Consider the following 24,575-nt stretch of genomic DNA (forward strand, 5'->3'; position numbering starts at 1 on the left):
CTGACTTAAAAATTTTAGTTTTGACTTTGTGGGCGTTACATGATCAGGCCTTGCAATATATAGCCGACTTCCTGTGTCCCTACTTCTCAGGGCGCATCCTTCAGTCTTTAGTCCAGAGCCTCCTGAAGGTCCCAAAGACCCATTTTAAAACCTGGGGAGACTTGGCTTTTCAAGCTGTAGCCGCCAGACTCTGGGATGTCGACTTCGTGGACTCTTTTAAAAAGCAGTTGAAAACTATTTTATTCAAGAAAGTTTTTTGTTGATGGTCATTAATTCTTTTTAAATGAAATTATCATGTTGTTTTATCGCACCCTTTTTATGTACAGCACTTTGTGATTTTTATCTGTGAAAAGCACCTTCTAAATAAACTTTACTTACTTACTTTGCATAGAAAACATATGCAATATGTAGATTAGCCATGCAGGAGCATAATGATGTTCACTTGTTAAAATCAGCACAACCTGCACATTCTTCACAAGCTGTCATTATGTGTCATGTGGTTGCAGAGACACCGAACTTCTTGAGCTGTGAAATATACTTATGATACCTAATTGTGGTTTTCAAAAATATAAAATGACTTCACAGTTTTCAAGGGACTGGGCTGACAGAATACATCCAGAAATGTTTTTTGGTATTTAGTACTTTAGATGATTTTAGTACTTTAGATGATTTTAAGTCATACAGTATGGACATCATCAGTGGTCCCCCCCCAACACCCCCCCCCCCCCCCCCCGCCCACACGGGTTTTCCCAAAGAGCACAGGGGGTCCCCGAGGCTATGAACATTCAGAGCCATTGGGATTAATGTCCACACAGTGTCCCTATTTTAAGAAAATAAAGTAAGGCTATATGTTGTCAGTTTAACTTTGGCTTAATCAAAGGACAGAACTCAACCAAAACACATTATTTATGGTGAGAATCTCACTTTAGAAAGCATAAAACCAAGCATGGTTTCAGCACAGGGTGGGGCAGGGGGTCCATGGTGTTTTAGTATTGGCACAAGGTTGGAAACCACCTGACTAGATTATTAGCAGTCAATTTGATGAAATGATTCATCTCAGTCTCTCAAATGAAAATATGAAATGAAATGAAAATATGACAAATCACAAACATTTCCATTCAATTTATCATAATTCTACTTACAGAACCATATATATATATATATATATATGTGTGTGTGTGTGTGTATACACAGAAGGAGAGAGAGTTAATGCCTGATATTTAAAGACTATATGTACATGCAAAAACATATTCAATTTAGCTTAATTTCCCAGTTCTGATCTGTGAATACAGAGGAAATGAAGATTCTCCATTGCACAACACCAGAACATAGGCTGTATAGGAACTCTGACTCCCTTTATCTACACACACATACACACACACACACACACACACACAAGCACACGCACACGCACACGCACACCATCAGAAAAAAATTAATTAAAAAAAAAGCTGTCATTCTGAGGAATAGGAAAACTAACTGGGAAAAATAGCAGCAACCACTTGTTGCTGATTTTTCTCATACAGTTGACATTTCTTTGTGCTCTACACTCCATCAGTTTTAACACTGATACAAGCAGATGAGGCTGTTTGAGTAAATATCAGTCCCATGGGAAAGAGTGACCTCTGAGGTTTCGAATTCACCTTAGAGCTCCGTCTTTTCCCTTGTAAGAGTTAAATCCTCCCGTTGTCTCTGACAGCTTCTCTGTTTGTTTATCTCCTCTCTCTTATTCTTGCTTTTCTCCGTAATAGAGTCTGTTTCTCTTTCTGTTCATCCGCCACCTTTGATGCGTGCCACCAATGTTTAATCCCTTCAGCTAACACAACATGATGCGCAGAGCTGAAAGGGTGTACATCTGTGCAGTGTTTTCAGGAAGGTTTAAATCCAGTTACAACAGTGTAAGACTGATGGCTCCCCTTCTGCCCAAAGTTATGAATATTTAAACTGTCACTGAATCAACCTCAGACTCTCAGCACCGGTGGGTAAGTCAGCCTGCCACCAACAGTGGATAAGGAGCTGTTTATTCAAATCCAGTCACAGGGATGAGAAGCCCAGCTGCTACTGGCCACAGGCAGGGCTGAAAAGATGCTGCTCAGCCAGCTCCTCTTTTAACTATAGCGGCAAGTTTATCAGGAATGCTGTGGGAAAATTTGTGCCATAACTCAGTTTCCAAAATATTTTAAATATCAGATATTTCTTGAATAATTAATATGTTAGTTATGTACAACATAAAAGAAATAATACTTGTTATTTTAAACAAATTGCTTAATAATGAATAGAATGTTTATGTCAGCTGGCAAAAAACATTATGTTAGCGGTATGTTTAGCTGGAGGCTGAGTTACTTTGAACTGAACCACTTCTAAATCTGGAACATTCTCAGACATTACTAGGAAAAGAAAGAGGAGTCAACATAATTCTTTTTATACTTGCTGTAAATAAATTATGTTTTGGAAGTTTGAAGGAAAATGTGATCCTGAATAATTTGTTTTGAGTCAACAGAAGCAAAAAAGGTAGAAAAGTGTTTGTTTGATCTTTAGTGTTTAATATGCTTATTGTCACACATTGCGTAAAGTCTTCATGAGAAACTGAGTCTGTCAAATAAAAAGAGGTCAGATGCAATATTTCTTTCTGAAATGCAAGGAATGAATAAGTGTTAAGTGGCAGAAAATAGAGAAAATTTTTACAGTACAGCTTCAAAAAATGATGTGAATAACTTAAGCAATTCATACTTTATTACTTTTCACCGCAGGAGATGGAGCCGTAAATCAAGTGAGTAAAATTGTGAAATTATAAGTCATAAGTCATTAAACAGTTTTGGGGCTCAATCATCTCTTGCATATTTAAAGCTGTTCCAAATTGACTTTTTACTCATTTAAATGAAGGCACATTACTGCCTGTTGATTCCTCCAGACTTCCATTTACATTTCCACTTCTTCTACAAAGAACACAAAGGCTGCTCTGGAGTTTTGTGGTGAACCACATCCTTTATCTGTCATGGGAATACAGTTTGTTAAATAGTTAAAACTTTCTGAGTTATTTATCATAAGAACAGCTCACATAAGTTTAAAACTAACAATGTTTAAAATGTCTTGTGGAAGAGCGAGTGGTAACAATTTTCCAAATTTAATTTACTTTTGAAACACAAAATTTTCATGTTAATTTTGCACTGACAAATGATGTTTAGGAGGTGCTGGTGTTTAGAATTCAGGGGTAAGGCAGATGTTTCCAAGACAAATAATTTTCCAGCTTGTGTTTTAATTATCATAAAATGTTTTCTCTCTCTCTCTCTCTCTCTCTCTCTCTCTCTCTCTCTCTCTCTCTCTCTCTCTCTCTCTCTCTCTCTCTCTCTCTCTCTCTCTCTCTCTTTCTCTCTCTGTCTCTCTCAAGATGTTAAAATCAGGCATATTCTGGGGAGCATTTTTAACTAACTGAACCTTTAGCTTTTTCTCTCTTACTCCAGCCACAAGTTTACAAAGATGGCCAGCAATATGGGGAATAAAACCAGTGCTAGAATGTTAATTTGTTGATCACAACTGCACCGAACTGCTGAATTTCCTGAAATTTGATCTTCAGTTTCTATTTCTGTACATACAAAATGCATGTTAGATCTAGTTTACATTACATTTATAGTGTGAAATCAATCTTAGATATTTCTGCACATGTGCAAAAATTTCAAATATTTAAATGGAGGCAAACTGTAGCAATTAGTTATAATTATGTTTAAGATAAGCTTTTAATGGTCCATATTTTCTTTAAGCTTACCTGATCTGGTAATCTCATTTTTATTATGATGACAAATCGTGTAAAAAGATAGGGAGATTATATGCCGAATATGATAACATTGTCAAGTTGCAAAATAGTTTTATAAATGTTAGAACTCCAGCTGATACCTGACTGTTATTATCGAAAAGAATAGAACAGTCTGACATGTGCTTTTTGTAGTTTTTAAAGTAAAATATTTGATGAAATTAAAGCAATAAATTAGCAAAAACAAAAATATATGGCATCCACTCAGACGGATGTCTTCCTTAATGTTGATTTGAGCAGGTTTTTGGAAATATACAATTAGTCTTAAGAGAAATTAGATGGTTGAAGTTTTTTAGCTTTCCTTACACCAAGACTTTTTTTTTTTTTTTTTTTTTTGTAGCTCACAAAAAGCAGTATTTTGTTTTATTGCACTAAATGACCTCTTCCTCTTCGAAACGTCCTACAAAATCATGAAGGTCTTTGAATTATTCAATTCCAGTAATGAGATGAATAAACAAATGCATGCATGAATATTCAGATTTAGTTAATATCGTTCCAGCTTCAAAAGCCTTTGGAAAATATTGCAACAGCATGCACAATCTGCTGTGCAGCTGCTATATCTTCCTAAAGTACCTTTGCTTTCGCTCTGCCAGCACAACTTTTGGTGTGGCCAGTTTGCAAAGACCAAAGAAGTGGTTAAAACTGGATCAAGAGATACACTTTCTCTCTCTTATAGTGTAATGAAATGCCATGAGATTAGATTAAATTGGGAAAAATCGATAGAGAATTGTTTTCTCTTTTCTTTCTTTTTTTTTACAAAAGAAAGTTTAATCTGGACCGACAGGTGTCTGTGAAAGTTATGACTATGTGGCGCGTGACTTTATTAGAGGCCACCTTGGGCATAACAAACACAAACTCTGAGCCAGATAGTTTAATAGGATCTTAATATTAAAACTTGTTCATCTTATCCTTTAAATAAGAAGAGCAACTTTTCACTATTCCTGAATAAAATATATAAATAATGAATGTAGTCAGTGTTACTTAGAATTTGTACAGACCAAAACTGTGTCCTCAGTGTGTTCTGTGTCCTTTTACCTTTATTTTTTATGTACAGGACTTCATTAACCACCAAAAGTTATTATATTTCTACTCTTCTGTTTGTTTTAATATCTAAATAAATAAATAAATAATTATTATTATTGTTGATAATAATAATAATTACAAAAATAAAATAATAATAATAATAATAATAATAATAATAATAATAATAATAATAATAATTTGAGTCTGGGTCTTCTGGGATGATCTTCCTCACAGCTATTACATATAAATAATATTAAAATAAACACATTGCCACATTTTTCTTTTTCATTTTCAATTAATCAACTTTATTTTACACAGTTCAAATTCCAATATAACAGAGAATTCATCTGAAACTCCCTCCCCAAATTAAGTAAATAAATATTTTAATTGTTTATTTTTAATTAAAAAAATAAAGATGTCATCATTGTTCGGGTCTGGCAGTGAATAACAACATAACAGGAAGGAAAACAAGCAGAGAAGCATTAAAAAGAAAATCAAGCAGGTGCAACATGTGAGGAACAATGGAGTCTTCCCGCAGAGTAACAAGACTCTAATATATAAAATCTCCGACTATTTAAACAGAATATTCTATCTACATATTTACACTCTAAATTTGTAGCTTGTTTCAAGTTGGGAACTTTTTTCTGTTAACCCACATAACGGAAAAAACAACTAAACGTGACATACAGGGGACAAACGCAGATGATGGAGCTACAAAAGAATTAATCTGCTATTTTGTGCTTTGGGAGCTCTGTGAAAAAAGACCTACAATATAGGTTAATTATCAAAAAACACTATGTTAGCTGCAGAACCTGAAAGTCCCAGAAAGGAAAATCAATATGTTGGTTTTTGCTTGCTCCGTCGACGCGACGGATTGAGCAATAAAGATAAATAAAAACGTCGTGATATGAGGAGACAGTCCTGTACAAGCCCCCCAACAAAGTTCTACTGAGTTTAGAGTCACTTGGAATCGCCGGCCAGTCTCGGCATGGTGACGGTGCTCATGCTGGACACATGTGGAGGTGGGACTTGGCACATGCTACACGGACAAGGCATCCCTGTGCCAACGCCCCAGTGCTGGAAACTGCTGCCCAGGGGCCCTGCACCGGCAGCTGGCGCTTTGAGAAGTCCGTGATGAGGTCTGACTGAAGTGACGGCGGAGATTCCGGGCGCGGACAGAGAAGCGGTGGAGACCGCTGCCGGCGGCAGGAGAGGATGATGCACCGCGGGGTGTGAGGCGTGGGAAACTGTCGGGTGTCCCGGCACGGGCCCCGCGTGTGTCATTGTCCCACAGGCTGATGGGTGGAAGCCGCCGTGGTGTCCGCTGCTGCCGTAGATTTCGCTCACCAGCCGCTTCATCTCCTCCAGTGAGTTGCTCAGCATCAGGATGTAGTTTCTCGCCAGCAGCAGGGTGGCAATTTTGGAGAGTTTACGCACAGACGGTCCGTGCGCATAAGGCATGACTTCCCGCAGCCCGTCCATGGCCACGTTGAGGTCGTGCATCCTTTTTCTCTCGCGGCTGTTGATCTTGAGACGGATTGACTGAAGCTCGTTCTCTGACAGGAGTTTACGGTCTTTCTTGGACGCCATCCGGAGGGCGAGGGACTCTTCGGCTGAAACAGATGGCCCACGCAGGCCGGGGATCTCTGACGGAGAGTCGTTCTGTGTGGATGACACGGCGCCGGAAAAACCGTGCACGGACTTCTTCAGAGTGGACAGGAAGATGTCGTCCACCTCTGGAGAAGAGGGTCTGCTTGAAACGCGGCTTGTATCTGAGTCCATGGTCCTGTGGATGTTCTGAAAAAAAAAGAGAAAAGATTTTAGGAAAAAGACATGCAAACTCCTTCATGCTTTCGCAACAATCTGGTTTCTTATTGCTCGTTGAGTTAATTGAGTTGTCCTCAATTAACCAAATCTTTGACAAATATTAAAAAGATTCGGCTTTGTAACTTTGCTTTTCCTTCCTCTAATTTACCGATTATTCAAATCATACTAATTGCCGGAGTTTAACACACTGAGTCTTTTGTTTACCCTGGCTGTCCTTGCTTTAAAAAAATAAAAATCTGTATAAATTAAGTAATCAGAAAGTTTAAAAACTAATACTAAAAATTAGGTTTTACTTTTTTAGTTTTTACTTTTTTTACTCACCGAGTTTTTCCAAGCGCAATGATGAGAAAACCTTAAAAGTCAAATCCACTTGTTACTCCATATCGCATCTGACAGCCCATTTGGCACGCCTGCGTGCGGCCGCTGGGTTTTATAGTGGGCTGGAGCGCGCAGAGGCCGGGTCACCAGGACAACGCAGTTTCTGTCCCGACTGCCTCCCTGCGACCAATCAGAGTCGTGCATGGGTGAAGGAGGGAGAGGAAAGGAGGAGGGTGCCAGAGGGTCCTCCATCCTGATGTAATTACCAACACACAGCATCCCTATTAAGTGAAATCAGACACACTCCCTCATGCATATGGCCCCATCTTGTGAAAATGCTGGCCCGCAAATGGATGTATTTTTATTAACTTTTAGACATTTAAAGAATGAATGATAATTTTTGAAAATCGGGAAACTCAGACCTTTTTTTTATCCCTTCCTCTTCGTCTTCCTTTTTTCTGATTTAGATATATACATTTGTTTGATTATAATAATATAATTAAATGACGGTCTTTTTTTCATAAAAATTAAATGTCTTACGTTATTTTTTTTAATTCAGTTAATTAACATTTTGCATAACTTCATCGATTTCAAAATAGTTTCTGATTATTATTATTTGAATTTAAAATTAATTTAGCAGAAAACGATTCACTTGAATTGATTTAGCCTCTTCAGATAATAACCAACCGAAGCTTTAAAGGATTACAATATGTTTCCAGCTTGCAATGTTGGGGTTAATGTGATGTTTTCCGTTTTCCCCGCCGTTGTCAGTCAGCAGCTGCCGTTGAAGTGCATCTTTAACGTTAATTAATGAAGTGTGTAAATTTGTCTTCAACGGTTATGATCCGTAATATTTCAATTAGTCTCCTGTGGGCGATAGCAGTGTGGCCTGCTGCTGGCGCTCAGACAGCCCCTGACTGACATAAGGGCCTAAACCGATGATTTGCTCTCAGACATAACTGAAACTGACAGCAGCATTGTCTCCAAATACGACAAGTATTGTGCGGTCGGACGCAATAAGCGCTAATTGCCTCAACAAGTTCATCTGTTTTCTTATGTCTGTGGTGGGAATAGATATTGAAGACATAAAATGCAGGTTATATGGTAAAAGGCTGTAATTGTCAAAGCTTATTGATCCCCATGTTGGCCAGTAAAAGCCTGTTATTTATCTTTGTTTCATATATATATATATATATATAGTCTAATTTTAATGGCTTTTTATGCTTTCTAAGGGGATAAAAGGCACTGACAGAATTATATTTGTATAGGCCCATAGCGTTTGAATAGATCACCAACAAAAACATAATTGAAGTGTAAACAATTAACAACTATTTATTAGATGTAGCCTTTTTTGTTTGTTTGTGTGTGTGTGTGTGTGTGTGTGTGTGTGTGTGTGTTTTTTTAAGTTAGTCCCCACTTTTTCTTATTCAAATAGCGTAGGTTTTTGTTCTGTTGCCTTAGCGCATTGATACAGAATGTTTCTTTAAAGTTGACGGAACTAATTTTATTTTCAGCTGTTTATCGGACATGTGAATTTTTTTTCTACTTTTCTTGACTTCTTCTTCTTCTTCTTCTTCTTCTTCTTCTTCTTCTTCTTCTTCTTCTTCCTGATGTTAGCCACTGAACACATCAAAATTCCGGGTGTCTAAAAACAGACTTCTACAGAAAGATTCTGTAGACACAAACATACACGCAGCCGCCCATTCTTTTTTACTCATTTATCACCTTTTCCTTGTTTTGACCCTCCGCTGCGTTTGCGTGTAGGCTACATTCCCGTTAGCACAAATAAGATTATGGTAATGAAGACGGTTGAAGTGGCATTTTAAATCGGGAGGTTTGTCTTGGTGGCACTGCATGCTTCATTAGACATTCCAGCAGCCTGTGGTGCTCAGGGTTCACAATGAGACACCTTCAGCATGGTTTCTTTAACATTTTATTGGCCTACAACTGAAATCCACCTGGAGTTTGTCCAAAGCCTTAGGCAAAAATATAATCAGATTTGGAACTAGCTGAAAGACTCATAATTTAGGCAAAACCATAAAAACGTAAAAACACAAGCATAGAAATTAAACTAAAATTAAAGAACAACTTCTCTTACATTTCCACAGAATGTGTCTAAGATTTCAATTTCAGCTACAAACCAGCCCTCAGTTTTGTGAAACTGCTAAAGTTTTCACTTGTATTAAATTCAGGTGTGTAGACCAGTCAAGTCTCCTAATCAGACTGGAGAGTGCTTTTTTTTTCAAGCTATCTTTACAAAGATGAAATGTCTTCAACTTTGAAGCACAGTATGGAAAATGAATGTTTTATCACAACTAAGCCAAATAATAAGCCAAAAGTAAACAACAGATGCCTGGGTTGATAATGTTCATGTTTCCTTCCAGTTGTTTCTCTCGCCAGCTGCACTGCCATCACCTTTAACTGTCTCCATCTCTGTCCATCATTCTAGGTGGCAGTAAGCCTGGTGCAGTGGTGAATACCAAAAGTGAGGAGGAGCATATGTGAGCCATACTTAATCCTGCTAATCTTCCTCCAGAGTAAAAAAAAAAAAAAAAAAAAAAGAGAGAGAGAACAAAACAAAACAAAACAAAAAAAGCAGAAAGGAGAGGAGGGTGTAAAACATGAGAAGGTTTCTCTTCTGTCTGGAAAGCTGACCAGTTGAGCCAAATGAAGTGAAAGACATGAATAACGTCCTGGCCGTCCCCCTCGATCCCTTTTCTCTGTGAAATCCTGGAACGAAATGAAGCAAAATTCTCGCTTTTGTTGAATTCTGTAGTGAAGAACGTGAGATGCCGCCCTCCACCACCACTGTTGTTGCTGTGTTTGTGTGAGTGGACTTTGTCTTCCTCTTAGATTCACATGTTGCTCTCCAACTGTACATTTAATGAAAAGTTAAGTGCCACCAACGGAAGTGGAGTGAAAATCTGAAGTTTAATCCTACTTCATCAGAGTTGTCAGAATGAATTATTTCTAGCTACAGTTAGCCTAAAAGTTTTCTGTATTCATTTTAAAGAAAAAAATAGAACACCATACACCTTTGAATATAAATGTTTTATAAACTATTTAGAAAAGCATATACATTATGGACAATATTGATTGTATACATCTTCTTTCTAATATCTGCATACTTTTTCATGATTTTAGTGTTGCCTAAATAGTGTGATTCATTTGTTAGAAAATTAAGTCCAACAGACGATTTTGGGTTTTTATAACATCACGCAGTGTAATATCCCCTTTATCATGACTGTCACCATTTAAAAGACGGCTTCATCATTTCACTCAATTTAGTTTTGTTTTAACAAATCAAATAAAACAAACCAAAACAGGTAGGTATCCATTTTATTTATACTGCATCAATTTTGCAATGCATGCTAATTTAGCAAATGTGCACCTGTCCATGAACAGGTGCCATTTATCAGGAATAGACAAGCAACTTAATGACATGTTTAGTGCAGTGAAAACAGTTGGCTGAGTTTTGATTCAGAACACTCAAATGAACAGGGCTCTCATTAAACAGTAAAAGGTTAAGCTAATCTAAATAGTTTTTTGTCACACGTTAACAGAAGGTAAAGTTCCCTAAAACAGGAGAAAATATTGTGTCCATCTGAAACCTGACTGCTAAAGTTAGAGGATGTTTGTTGCTCTGTGACTTAAAATAGCCAACGACTGTAACAAAAATGAATAAATTACCAAACAGAAAAGTTTTCTTCGCTTCTTTTAAGGAAGATGAACAAAAGAAGACATTTATAGGTAGTGAAAGGCAGACATGTTCAGTGTGTGTGTGGATTTTTACTTTTAAAACATGTCTGTGTTGTCCCAGAGAATAAGAGATATTTGTATTTATTTTGTCCAGCATCGTGGGAAGCAGCATGATGGTCTGGCTATTGTGATGTGCACATACTTGCTTTGCCAAGGGGAACATTGAGGAGAAAGAAAAAAAGAGACAAACATAAAAAAGATGAAAAACAACCACAACAACTTTACAATCAAAACCCTAACAGAAAAAAAACACACCAGCTGCTACACCTGCAAACTTAACACAAAGCATATTACAGCATCTGCAAGAAAAAAAAGCAGAGAATCATCAGGAGCACCTTTAGGAAGACAATCTGTGAAATACCTGTAAAACAACCACAACATCAGCAACAAGTGAAAATATCTGTAGCTGGTGATTGAACCTGTAGGATAACAATAACTATTTAAACATGCTTGTAAGTGCATGTATGAATATGAGTATGTCAGTTGCATGCAAAGAGGAAGAATATAGTGCATACAAAAATAAAATTGTGTGCACACTCTCTTCTGACAGTTGTGGCAGTTATTTTTCATTAAATCGCCTTCCTCTCATTTAAGTATTCATTTTGGTCATTAAGTTTCTGATTTAACAAGACTATATTTTCAGGATAACCAGGTTATGAGTTTTTACACGAGTTCGTTCTTTCTTTCTTTCTTTCTTTCTTTCTTTCTTTCTTTCTTTCTTTCTTTCTTTCTTTCTTTCTTTCTTTCTGTTGTCTTACTGTATTTCATTCATGACAATTTTCAGATGTATGTTTTGCATTATCACTAATCTATCAGAAGAAAAGGGGTCTCACTGTCTTGATATTAGAGTACTGTGTATAAATGTAAATACAGAAAAAAGCTTCATCAGCTCAAGCTTGTTGTTGTTAATTCAACATAACGATGAGTCAAAGTGATTTTTAAACAAGACAAAAAAAACGTCTATTTCTATGTTGTTGTTTTAGGAGGTGGTTTCTAAAAAAGAAGGAGAACAACTGCTGAAGTTTTTCAGGACCACAAATTTCAACTTGTAAGAAAAGTTATCAGATCGTCAGAGTTGGTATGGGCCTCGAATGTGACTGATAAATAGATATCTATATTCGATATTCGATGGGTTTTGATATATTTTGAATAATACCAGATCAGTAAAACAACAAACATATCTGTCCCCAGGAACAGAGGGCACGTGATTAAAAAATAATATCTCAGTTGCAGATTAGTTAGAGCTCTGAGAGTTAAAATCTGGTAAGTTCAGTGACTTAACTATTAAACTGTAAAGATAGACGTGAAGATGAGAGGTCATGATATCCAGACGCAAGCCATCTAAGACATGATGAAACGTGGAACTTGGCTGCTTCCAGAGTCTTCAGGCTTGTGTGTTTCAGGGGTTGGACAGCACTGGGTTCTGCTGCTGGCCAGGGGCTTTATCTCTACAACAGCTATTAGGAGGTAATTAAGTCCTAACACTGCAGAGCCTCCCATGGTTACTATAACATAACTGCAAATGGGAAGCTTACAAGCTCCTTTAGACGGCATGACAAATTGAATGGAACTCATTGGGCTTTAGCTATTATTCCAGCGGCCCCATCTGGCTGGGAAAAGATAAAGGGGATTTGCTGGAGGTTGTGAGGGGTTGAGCCTTCGTGCTCGGTGTGGGAGTGTGTGTGTGGGGGGGGGATAAGCATCAAGAGGGGGGTCCTGGTCCAACGTAGAGAGAGTTTTAAGGGTTCCAGGGGGATTTTTTTTTCTCCTTTTTTGGGCTGAGCTTCAATTCAACAGACAGCCTGAGATTTGCTTTGGCCAAATGTTACAAATGTTTCGACAACCTGGTCTCTGATCCTCTGGGGTCACCCAGGAGGGCACGGGGGTACAACAGCTTTACACCCAGAGATTTAACAGAGCAGCATGGGGATGAATATATTCACACTTGTATTCACTTGCCGGGCCTCCAGATGCTTGTTTTAAGGAGACAGAGACTAGACTGAGCCGCACTCTGCCCAAAGCAGGCCAGCTGGCGGTTTGAATCCTGTGTCTCTCAACAAACTTATGTCTTGTTCACTGAAGTGATGCTGCCGATTGTCAATGGGGAAAAGTAAAATTAAACTGTTTTAAGGTTCTGAAAAGTTGTTTTAAAGAGTTTTAAGCAAATGTAACAACTGGTAAATCTGATAATCTGTACAAATGTTTTCCCTCATAACTAATTTAGTCATAACATTTTGTCAGGACATTTATGTGGCCAGAAATACAACCTCACAGAGGTTGTTTAGTGTCCATTTCCCATTAAGGTCTGAAAATTACAGGGATGTGTAATATATCCTATCATTACACTGTTATGACACAACAAAGTTTAGCAGAAAAGACTGTAGTTAATTGGAAATATATTAGGCTGATGATTATATGTATAGAATCAGTTTGCACATAAGCATCAATTCAAATGGTTTCTCTGATTCTTTTTTTAATTCAAGACAAAAAAAAAAAAACAGAGCATCATAATGTCCATGACATTAAAGCAAAGTAGCCTATACCTAACACCCTAACAACAGAGTGCATATTTACTTAAACTACAGTGATTAACCATTATGATCACCTGCTTACTACAACAGTAGGGGTAAGCTTTGTGTGGCTGGTCTTCAAACATGCTGGACTGGTAGCAAGTGTAGAGGTAACACCATGTGAATGCCAAGATGGAGGTTCTCTTAACATAGCGTTACATTGTAATAGGATGAGCGGTGTAACTCATTTTAATTGTTAATTGTGTGTAATGTTTTGGCTGGTTAGTGGAGATGTACTCCATTAAATTTGAATGTGAAAATTCAATACCTGCAAAATACCTGTATTTTACCTGCAAATATCTTGATACCCCAATTATGTATTTCTATATTAGTTTCTTTCTCAAGTTAATGACCTGCAACATTACTGGTGAGACAAGTATTAAAAAACATTTAATTCCACTTAATACTTTGATACAAAATTATCCATTTCATTATCTAACTTTTTTATTTTTATTTATTTGTTTTTTGCATAATTTTCTTTGAATCCTCTTTATAATCCATTAAAGACATCTTCAAACTAAATGGTAGTTTTAAAAAAATGACTAAATGAGAACAATTTTTATGAATGGACAGTTTAAACACAAAGAAAATATATATTGTTGGCTTCAGTTCCACTGAAAGCTGCAGAAAGCCCTACAGTATCCCTCAGTGCTACATCACAATGGGTGTAAAGGGGTCTAATGATGGGGATCTGCCAGACTTAACAGGGTCTTATTCACATGGCGATTGTCAGAAGCCAGGAGACAATAGCCTGAGGAATAACAATAGTGTACACAAGAAGCCACAAGAGGCCATCCCCGTTCTGCTGCAATTAGCGTCATATGGAGGGACTCAGAGGCTGGGCTGCATTCCTTTACTCTCACCACCAGCCTCCTGATCCCATCACATGCACAAGCTCATCATCTTTAACAAGGGGGCGGGCTATTTTATTACCATTCACTGTTAACCAGCTGTCACACCCACAACACACAGACATGCACTCCAAAAAAAAAAAAAAATTTATTCAGGAAGTCGAGATGAAGTGACGTATCTTTAGGTTCGATGGTTTATCAGATGAAAAGATGCTGCACATTCAATTGTAATAAACTTAAATTGTATCTTTCAATACTGCACAGTAGTAAAGTTGTTATTGTAATATGGTACTTACAAATCAAGATCGGCCAGAAATACAAGCTTGCACCGGTCACAGAAGCCATTACTGTTTGCTCTTTTGACAGATATGTCAGCATTATCTTCTGCACATGCTCTTCATGCTAAGTTTATCCTAGTATGAACTCAACAAATGGTAATAGAATGATTGCTAACAGAAAAGGGAACTCATGTCTTGTCCTTACCCACTTTTGAGTTTTTTAATGGTGAAACTGCCTGTGAAGGATAAAAACACAAGACTGTGATGGTGGGATTACATAAATAATATAATTTGGCTCTGATGAAACTTTTTAAAAACCCTATACTAAGTAGTTTTCATTTATAACTATAACCTAATCCAAGTGATGTTTAAGCCCTAAGCCTTAATGACAAATGACAAAGTTTCATTGTAAAGCATTGTTTAGATGTAACCATGGCAACCTGTAAACTGGTGTCAATGACATTGACGGTCATGTTGTAAAAAGAGTCTTTTTCAGGTCAAACCGTGATCATTTTATAAGTCTGATGAAGTAATGTTTTTGTCTAATCACAACCATGGAAGTGAGAAAATGTTTTAGCAAAGTGTTGTTATGCTACTGATGGAATGTATCTGGATCAAGATCTCACATCACACTTAGCTGCTCGTTCCTCCTGATGAGGACTTTTCTGGCTGTTGAACAATAAATTTAACGGTGTTGTGGTAAAGGGTTTTAAGAGGTGTATTTTCCACATGCTTCTTGTGGAGGCAACAGGACAAAATTATTAACAAATGACAAATATGACTATTTCAGCTGAGGACTTGCTGGTTTTGGGAGACTCGTGATTTGTTTGTGAAGGCCCTTAATTTGTCCTTTAGTTGTTGCTCTGTCTGAAACAGCCGTTTGAAAGGCATGCACTGAACAGACCTTAACGAACTTTGGAGGCCCAGAGAGGGAACACATCTCGGGAGCAAGGCCACAAGACCCATAGAACTGGAAAAAAAGGGGGGATTGGGCCCACTTGGCAGCTTAACATACAAGCTCTCTTCCAGTTCTTCAGCAATTATGCCATCATCAAGCCATTTTGCCTTTTTTAAAACTGAAGAGGGGGACACAAATAAGGGCCACACTGGTTTAATTAAAGTAATACCAATCCATGTTCCAGCAAGATGCTTGAAATGTCATTAGGACAAGGACAGGAAGGGTCTTCTTCTGTGTGTGTGTGTGTGTGTGTGTGCGCGAGAGAGAGAGAGAGAGAGAGAGAGAGAGAAAGTGTGTATGCATGAGAGAAATGTGAGTATGTGTGTTGTGTAGGCCTGTGTCCTCTCATTTCTTGTCGACCATTTTGGTACTGCTCTCTCCTGTCCTGGTTTTGGTCCAGCAGAACAGAATGTGTGGAGGAAAGGAGGGAGGTGATGGGAGAAAGGGAGAAGGAGGTGGGGTCTGGTTGGCGGGGGCTGTTTGTCACTGTGAATCAGCTCAGGGTGGTTCACATCATCTGGCCATTGATGGCCGCCCCTCCCCTGTTGTAAAACAAGTTCCTATGGGCCCGCCTGAACACTGGGGGCATTGTGTCCCACCCTCACAGGAAACATACCACCCAAAGTGTTGCTACCCCCACCACCATCCACCTACAGCATCCCCGGTCCTTTACACTCTCCATCCATCTCCATCCTCTCTGCCTGTCCGACGTTAACTTCAAGTTGGAGGTGAAAGCAGCATGACCCAGGAGAGTGCGATCATTTGAAAGCAACAGGTGGGACTAATGAGTCTGGACTAAAGGATGGAGGGAAAGAGGGAGTCAGAAGCAAGTGGAAGAGGCTGAGAGAGGTGCAGAGAGGAAGACAGATTTGAAGAGCTGGTGTAAAGGGGCGTTTCCCCATGGTTTCCGTAATATGGAGGGCTAATGGGAAGATTGATGGATTGAGACAGCAAAACAAAACAAGGGGTGGTGATAAAATGTAGAGTGGGGGATAAAGCAAGGAGGGACTGGTCTGAATAGTGTCTTCAAGCTCCAATTCTGAGGATGTGTGAGTGTGTGTGTCACAAGGCCAGGAGAAGGAGGTAAATTTACTGCCTTTGGGGGCAGGGAGTGGGTGTGACTCGTTCCCTAATTGCCAGGGAGGTCTCGGGAGCTTCGGCTACAAGACAAGTGTGAAGAGTAGGAGAATAAGAGAGGATACAAGGGTTAGTGCAGGTCAGTGCTGACCACCTAAGATGCCCCTTGCAAAAGACGCACACCCCCATTCTATTTTAGCCCTCCCCGAGTGCCCTAACTGAATGCTATAAATAAATATCTTGTCTTCCTTTCTAAAAGCTGATAATTTACTGCCCACCCATTCCGTTCTGCCCATCTCTTCTCCATTTCTCAGCACCGTTGCCAGGCGGTGAATGGAGCTTGTCCTTTGAGTTTGGAGAGCCAGGCCTGTGTTTTCTGGAGGGCTGTCCTCAAAGTTTCGAGCACTCTAGAGTGGAAGCACACAAACACACATATGCTTATATGTTGAATGCCACACATGTTCCTTTATTAGCCACCTTTAAAACAGCTACACTCTTGGCAAGAATTTGAGGGATTCTTGTGGTAGAAACCTGTTGTTGAATGCAGGTGATGAGGATGGGCTCTTTTCTTTTCCAATTATATATAAGACTAACAGGTGCTTCAGGTGGATGATTGTGAACACTGGGTCAGAGTCAAAAGGAAATACGATTGTATGTGTATTCTCTTAACTCTACCCCATTGCTTTTATGGGCATTTATTGTCTTAAACTGCTGTAATTATTTAATAAATAAATAAATACGTAAAAATAAAAAAGCAATGTTGGTTTGTTACTAATTTTTCCACTCTAATTCAGGTTATAAAGAGTGAGGCAACTTGCACACCCAGTATGAGTCTTTGGTTAAGCTAATATGAATGTTGTTGGCCAGTGAAAGGAAATCAGAAGATCAGAATAAACCGATACAAGCATAAAGTTGACCAGCACTTTTGAACACAAAGGCTTAATTCCTCCTAGGCAACAGTGACATTGATGGCACCACTATGGAAACCATTATTCAGTAATGACTTTTAAGAAAAAGAATGAAACCACAAGTTTCAAAGTCATGTTACATCTGGACCTGAAGAGATACTACACAGAAAGTAGCACAATAGTGTAAAAAGAGAGATAGAAGTTTGACAGTTGGGCATCAAAGTAAACTCTTTAATAATTTTACTTTTTTTTCTTTTTCCAAATCATCACTACAACCATTCAATTTACCTTGAAAGTATTCACAAAAGTGAACAATCTGAAAATCTGTAACATTTCAAACAAACATATCAGACAAACTCAGAGAGAAAAACTTAGAGAGAAAAACCATGACCAAATTATTTTATGTCATGGAACCATTTTCAGAACAAAAACATTAGTATTACATTTTCATGAACCAAGAAACTGTTCAAATGCATCTTCTGGCATTGATTAAACACTTCTAAAATATGCATCATGAACATATTTATATTTGTTGCCACAACAGTAATATAATAAGACCATACCATATATCTAACCCATTCTCATCACATAAAATGCTCATGTGTAAAATAACAAGTGTTGGCTTAACTTGCACTTTTTCTGTTACCATAATAGCATTAGGCAGTGATTTATTTATTTGTTTGTTTGTTTGTTTGTTTATTTATTTATTTGTTTATTTATTTATTTAAAAGCTGTTTGAACTTTGAAACTTGAAAAAAATTAGAAGGAGGGGCTGCTCATTGAGACTTCAGTCTCTTGGGAAATTATTTTTGCTGAAGTTTTGAGATGCTTGCATAATTGCATTGTGCCTAATATAAATATTATTGAAATACTAAATTCACCGAGTATTTTGGTCACTTTTTCTTGTGCTAAGACAGTCATACAAGTTGAAAGTGGAAACTAACTTTAACCAAAGAGAGCAGAATTTAAAAATAGTTTTTTTCTGTTTGTTTGTTTTCCAAATTGTCTGTTATATTTCGTCATATTCAGTAGTTTTAATATTTAGACCTGTTGCTCTGCCCCTTTAAGTGCTCAGTAATCTCTATGGGAACCTTGTTATTTCTTTACATTGTAGTTTTTCCTCTGCTCTGCTTTTCTTTTTTGAAGCCATCTGCTTCCCTGGCAGCCTATATAACAGTCACCTGTAGGAAAAGAAAAAACACTGAGAGAGTGCAGCTAAGATAAAAACAAGTATGAAACTGCCAGTGCAGCCATGGTGCCATGGACTCAACTACTGTAGCTTGAAAGAGGACAAAATGTGAAAGAATGAAGAAACAAAAAGGAATCAATGAGAAGGAGAGTGTGTTGGCAGCTTTGCTCTGCCTCTGCCGCCATGGCAGAGTCAGACAGACACAGCTAAGAAATTGTAACCCTAACAGAGGGCAACAAGAGGGCAAAGAGGGACAGGAGAGGCTTTGCTGGTGAAAAAAAATAGTAGTATTCCCAAGTAAATCAGTGTTGTTGAGATTGCTGGGCTGTGCCAATAAAGCAAAGCAACAACGATGGCAACGGTGGCAGCTGCACCCAGTGCATAGTCTGCTGACAGAGAGGAGGCTTTTGTTTGGGGCACAGTGAACAGCGTAGGGTGGCATGGTCTGGAATGTGACATTATTGTTTTGTTTTTTTTAATAGAGACTGGGTCAAAATGGAGAAAACTGAGGCGGTAATTAAGAGAGATTTTGTTTGTGTGTACATGTAATGCATGGGCGCTAGTTGTAGACAGGAAGGTCCAACAGCTAAGGCTCATATGCTTTAAGTTTTCACTTTTTGTTTTCCTAAAAATGCCTGCTACTTTGTAATGATGGTTAAACAATTACCTCACATCAAGGGCTGTGCACAATCCTACACTGTAACTGGAAATTTACTTAGATTAAATAAAAAAAATACTTTATTAATTCCTAAAGGGCAATTATAATAATAGAGAAAAAAACAACAAGTTAAATAGTAATATAAAAACAAAATCAGCATTCAAGATAAAAAGTCACATTTATAATATTAGGCAAACAGTCATAAACAATGTCAGTCGGTCATCTTAAATTAATGGTGCACAATGCAAGCACACACACATGTACACACAGAGCTATTTTACACTATCCGCTAAGACTTAACAAGTCAACACCTGATTCTAATCTGGCAGCACCTGCAGTGTGTGTATTTGTGTGTGTGCGCCTGCATGGATGCATGTGTGTGGGTTTAACAGGCAGGTGGTAATGAGGCAGACTGTGCCGTGCTGGCTTCTATAATGAGGAGACAGGCAGCGATGGGCAGGGCCAGTGCCTCTAATGGGCCCCTATAGCCTCTAATAAGCAGTAATTATAGTGTGTGTTTACCAAGTGACTCCAAAACAGTTGAAAATTGTTAGCGTCACACATAACTACTCCACTGCCAGCCCTCCCACCCACCAATACTAAGAAACAAAACAGAAGAGTGTCTGGTGTGTTGGAATTAGCTCATAAGATCGGAGGCAAAGGAAATGTTATACAGCTTCTGCTTTTTTTCAATTTATATTTTATCATTAGACACCTATAACCACATTTAGGGATTGCATATTAATACAGTTAAAATATCTTACATTTAAAACTTTAATTTAAGAAGATGTAGCATGGCAATGATGTTCTTCTTTTTTAGGACACAGTCACTCTCCTTCTATTTTAGTTGTAAACTGGCCTCCTTTGTGCTTTGCTCTGGCAGTAGGTCCAGCTGAATGGGAGTATATCTGAGTCACTACTGAGCAGTTTAGAGCATTCAGTTGGAGGCAAACTGATGTCCTTTGCTTGAAAAGCTTCCTACAATGAAAATGTCCACATGGCTCTGGTTTTCCCAAGGGTTTTGTGCAGTGCTAGAAACGCTGCAAGTTCTGCTTTTTATTGTCATTTTCAGTTTTGTCTGTTTTAGACTGAGATCCTGGTGCTCTTGTATGATGTGCTGTCTGACACATCATCTATTCAGACTGCACTGGGATTTCATATACACCTGCATAACACCCTGTCATTTTAATTTGTTGTGACATTTTCAGACTCTGTCTCTCCCCTTTGGATGCACTCTGACCTCCAGCCAACCTCTGCATGACCCTCTGAAGACACTGCATTTTGGGGAAGCCCTCTCAGTGACCTCATCCATCACATCAGCAGCCATGAAACAGGTTCACCCTCTTTCTGTGGCTGTGGCTGCATTGTGTTCTGTCTCCTTCTTTACATTGACACAACACTCTTTCTCTTGTTCCACTTGTCTTATTTCTATCATCCCACCCTCTAGACTCACTGTGATTTGCAAACACGCCAAGTTGACAAATCACACCATGTTACTAAATCTTACTGCTGAGCAAATTTAAAATAATCGATCATAAGTTCTTTTATCTCTGCCTGACATTCACTTACTGAGCCCTTAAGCTTCCCACAGCTTCTTTATAATGTCTTAAGTGATCTTAGTATTTTCCTCTATTCTGGCTGAGCCATTGTCATATTTTTCACTTCTGGAATGCAGCAGATAGCAAGCTGGGGCACACCTCACCTGACAACACTAAATAAAGGCCACATTGCATCTCACATTAAAATCCTATGTTGGAACATTTGAGATGCACGTAAAAAGTTCTATAATGTGCCCCCTGAGTTTCTATTTAGCCTGAATTTTATTTTAAATAAATTCTCAGGGAGCTAAATGTGATCGGGGATTTTTTTTGTTTTGTTTTTTTTTAACTTGATTTTTACTCTGATTTTATTAATATGCTTTCATAAAAAATCATTCATTACATTTAATGTGATATGTGTGTAAAATATACCTTAAAAAACAGTATAGGTAATAAAATTAAAATGAGGATGCACATTAGTTGTTTTCAGCCAGACTTAATATTTACAACCTCGATACAGACAGCCTTTGAGTCATAGTAAAGTCGCTTCCCATCCATAACTGCACTTGGACTGTCTGTTGAAGTTGAAATGGTACCCTGTCTGTTCAAAACTTATATGAAGGGCTTCTGACTAATTGCTGTGTGTTAGTGTAACAAACATTGAAGGAGTGCTTGGACCCATGTTGCTGCAACACAAAGTTGTGCTTTTGAAAGGGACAGCGTCCAAATTTTCCGTTCTGAATGTCCTGGTCTCTACATTTTTTATTGCACCTTGTAAAACTATTGAATACTGTATGAATATACAGAACTTTCCCATGCAGACCATTTAAATCTTGTGGGCGACTGCTGATAAAGCCAAACCTCAGTGATGAACACAAATAATGCCCTTACAGCGGCAGATTAGTCCCTATTGTTTTGTAAAGACGTTTCATGGGTGTGATGTTTGGGTGCTTCATACATTGGTCATCATGGTCTATATCAGTGCTTTGTGTTATGGGTTCAGCTAAACTGAAACAAAAGTGATTACTAAGGGTTGAAGGCAACACAGTAGAGCTTTAATGAATACAATGAGGTGGATTTAAAGTGATATTCCCATGTCAAGCTACCTTTGTCTGATCGGTCCAAGCCTGAATGCTTCACAGACAGACTAAACAGTGTCCTGATTAAAAGAAAAGAGAACTTAGCCTTTCAGATATCAACAATCTCCGAAAAGCACAACACTCTCTGATTTTGGATCTCTAATCCAACTTCAGCAGCAGGATCTCTGCTCTCTTTCAGGGTGGTATTCCTTCACCCTTTGGGCTGATCTTTGATGTCCGGATGAATGTGGTCCACTATTTTACTGGCCATTCACATGTCATGAGAACAACAAACCGGCAAAAAGAAAACAGGGTTTTTAATCTGGTGCTCATGCTGGGACAAGGCCATGAGTTTGCTTGCGGTACTGGTTGAGTGTATTTGAGTAGCATGTGTGTGGTGTGTCAGTGGCAGAACATGTATGTAAATGTAAGTAACTAAAAGTGTAGCTTAGAGTACTTCCAGACCTTGGTTCAAGAAAACAACCATTTCTACCACAAGACATGTGTTCACATTGGTTCCTTCAATCCTGATCATGACCATGACAATGGAGGTCTCCCAACCCCAAACTAAACACTGCTTTAAATGCAAATCAGGTTTTTCCCCAAAACTCATCTTATTGAAAACCCTATGTGATTCTTAAATTTAGTGTGTTCTTTTTAGTAATGATATGTAATGATTTGGAAGGATGCTGACTAAAACAAAGTGCCGGATAAAGAAAAATATTAATAACTATATATTTTTCTATCTCTAATTACCAAGACTTGTTCAATTAATAAAATAGAAATTAATAGATTAGAAGCTACAAAACTAATTAATGTCGTCAAAGTTAAATTATTCAAACTGCCTGCTCCTGGAAATCCCCTTGTACTGAGTCCGTCTTTGACTGAAGAGGCAGTTGGGTACCAAAACAAATACTGAAAAAGTCCATGTAGGAGCAGGTTAAATAACATCCTTGTTGTTAGACAGTTCTAATACAGCTGAATGTTGCGCAACTCTTTAAAGTGCCATTTTGAACACAGAATCAGACTTGATAGTATAATGAAGAAGAAGAATAGCAATTCAAACATTCATATTTCTGTCTAAATGTATGATAGTATTATGGTATCAAATGGACTCGCTAATTTAATACTACATGTAGTCAACTGTTGCTCTCATTTCTTTTGAGTCGCGGTATTTTGTAACTTCTTACCACCCGGGTTTGTTCACACCCTGCTTGCAATAGTGAGAAAAAAAGTTATCACTTGTCCCATCGCTGTTTTTCCATGACAATACAACAAATCCAGCTTACACTCATTTCTGTTTTCTCTCTGAATCTGTATGTGTGAGAGAAAGCCTCCCTCTGTCCTCACTCTATAAAGGCTTGATCTCTGCCTCTGTTGAATATGTTAATCCATCTGGTGGTCCCCCTGCTCTTTCTCTCTGTCCACGAGACCCCCACGGCCCCACTCTCCCTGCCCAAGTAGGGTAAAGGGGATCTTGGATACTTGAGCAGAGGCTTGGTCGGCCAGGACTTCATCCCCTGGTTGATTATGTGTGGTGAACAGAAGAGGGAGAAGGAGAGGTGCAGGACGTAATCCTATTGACCATCCCTGTCCCATATGGTGAACGCACTGGCCTCTCCAGTGGTACAGTCGGTGGAGTGGTGGGGACAGCTTGCCTCTCCAATCAGGGCACATTTTCACTTACAGTAGTAGCGGTTTAAAAGTTCCCCTGTTTCCATGATGGGTCCTTGACTGGTTCTTGACTGGTCCTTGACTGGTCCTTGACTGATCCTTGGCCGATCCTTCACAGGTCTGTGGGGGTAATGTAATCCCCCGCAATGACGTCGTCAGCGAGGCTCTGCCCCCAAGCAGCCCAAGTAAAAAAACAGCTGCAATCCCTCTTTTGTCCACGGGGAGGAGCAGTGATTTGATCTTGCTGCTCTCTAAACAGTTTATAATGAGCTGTGTCGCTCATTTGTTGCATTTTTGCCAACATTTAAAAAATGATTTGATTTGAAAATGGCGTCAAATAAATGTATCAAAAAAGCCGACATGTGTAGCTAATGGTGTTATGAGGCAAAGCACAACCTCCTCAAGTCGGCTAAGTGGTGAATGTCACTAGCAGCGAGCTTTCTAAACATCCCGAGGAGCGCTGCCAGCGGTCATTTGACTGCAACGTAAGTTATTCACAGTGGGGGTTGATACAGCTGCTGCATAACTGAATATTGACAAAATCATAACGTAATATCGACAGGTAAAAATAACATAATACTGATAATGTGTAAAGCAGGGATCACAAAAGTCCGGACCCAGCCCAACCTATATTCTGAATTAGGCCTCAAAGTGCTATTATCCTAAGTAGATAAGTAAATAAATGGTTTATACTGTGAAATGAAGTGTCCCTGGATTTTATTCATAGCGATCTAGTGATAAAACGTGATAAAACGTCATACAGCTGTGTCTCAGTGGTGGGACAGCCGCCTGCCTGCTGTCTGAAGCAGGCACATGCGCAAAGGCTGGTAGGAATGACAGGAACCAGCAGCCTATCATCACACAGGGTTTGTGATCTTACAGCCAATCAGAAGCAGAGTAGGGCGGCCATTTATTACAACTCCATAGCCGTGATATACGACAGTTTGGCTGAGAAAGAGTCTCCCTGAGCGGCTCTGTGGAAGTTTAGACGTGCTAAACTGCTCGTAAATATTGATGTGTTTACTTTTCCAAACAAGTAAGCAGGTAAAACTATAGACAA

The 24,575-nt window shown here is 38.6% G+C and overlaps 1 protein-coding gene across 1 annotated transcript; it reads right to left on the reverse strand.

Moving 5' to 3' along the window:
• Positions 1 to 5,148: 5,148 nt before the first annotated feature.
• On the reverse strand, positions 5,149 to 7,052 carry olig2 (oligodendrocyte lineage transcription factor 2). The gene is made up of 2 exons (XM_042001979.1): positions 6,980 to 7,052; positions 5,149 to 6,628 (listed from the first exon to the last, which is right to left on the reverse strand). Exon 2 carries the CDS (start codon positions 6,611 to 6,613, stop codon positions 5,792 to 5,794), a length of 822 nt encoding a protein of 273 aa, XP_041857913.1. The 5' UTR covers positions 6,614 to 6,628; positions 6,980 to 7,052; the 3' UTR covers positions 5,149 to 5,791.
• Between the last annotated feature and the right edge of the window lie 17,523 nt (positions 7,053 to 24,575).

Source organism: Melanotaenia boesemani, chromosome 12 (assembly GCF_017639745.1).
Source record: "Melanotaenia boesemani isolate fMelBoe1 chromosome 12, fMelBoe1.pri, whole genome shotgun sequence".
NCBI lineage: Eukaryota > Metazoa > Chordata > Actinopteri > Atheriniformes > Melanotaeniidae > Melanotaenia > Melanotaenia boesemani.

Coding starts and splice junctions, on each gene's coding strand:
- olig2 (XM_042001979.1), bottom strand. CDS start 6,613: ATGGACTCAGATACAAGCCGCGTTTCAAGCAGACCCTCTTCTCCAGAG.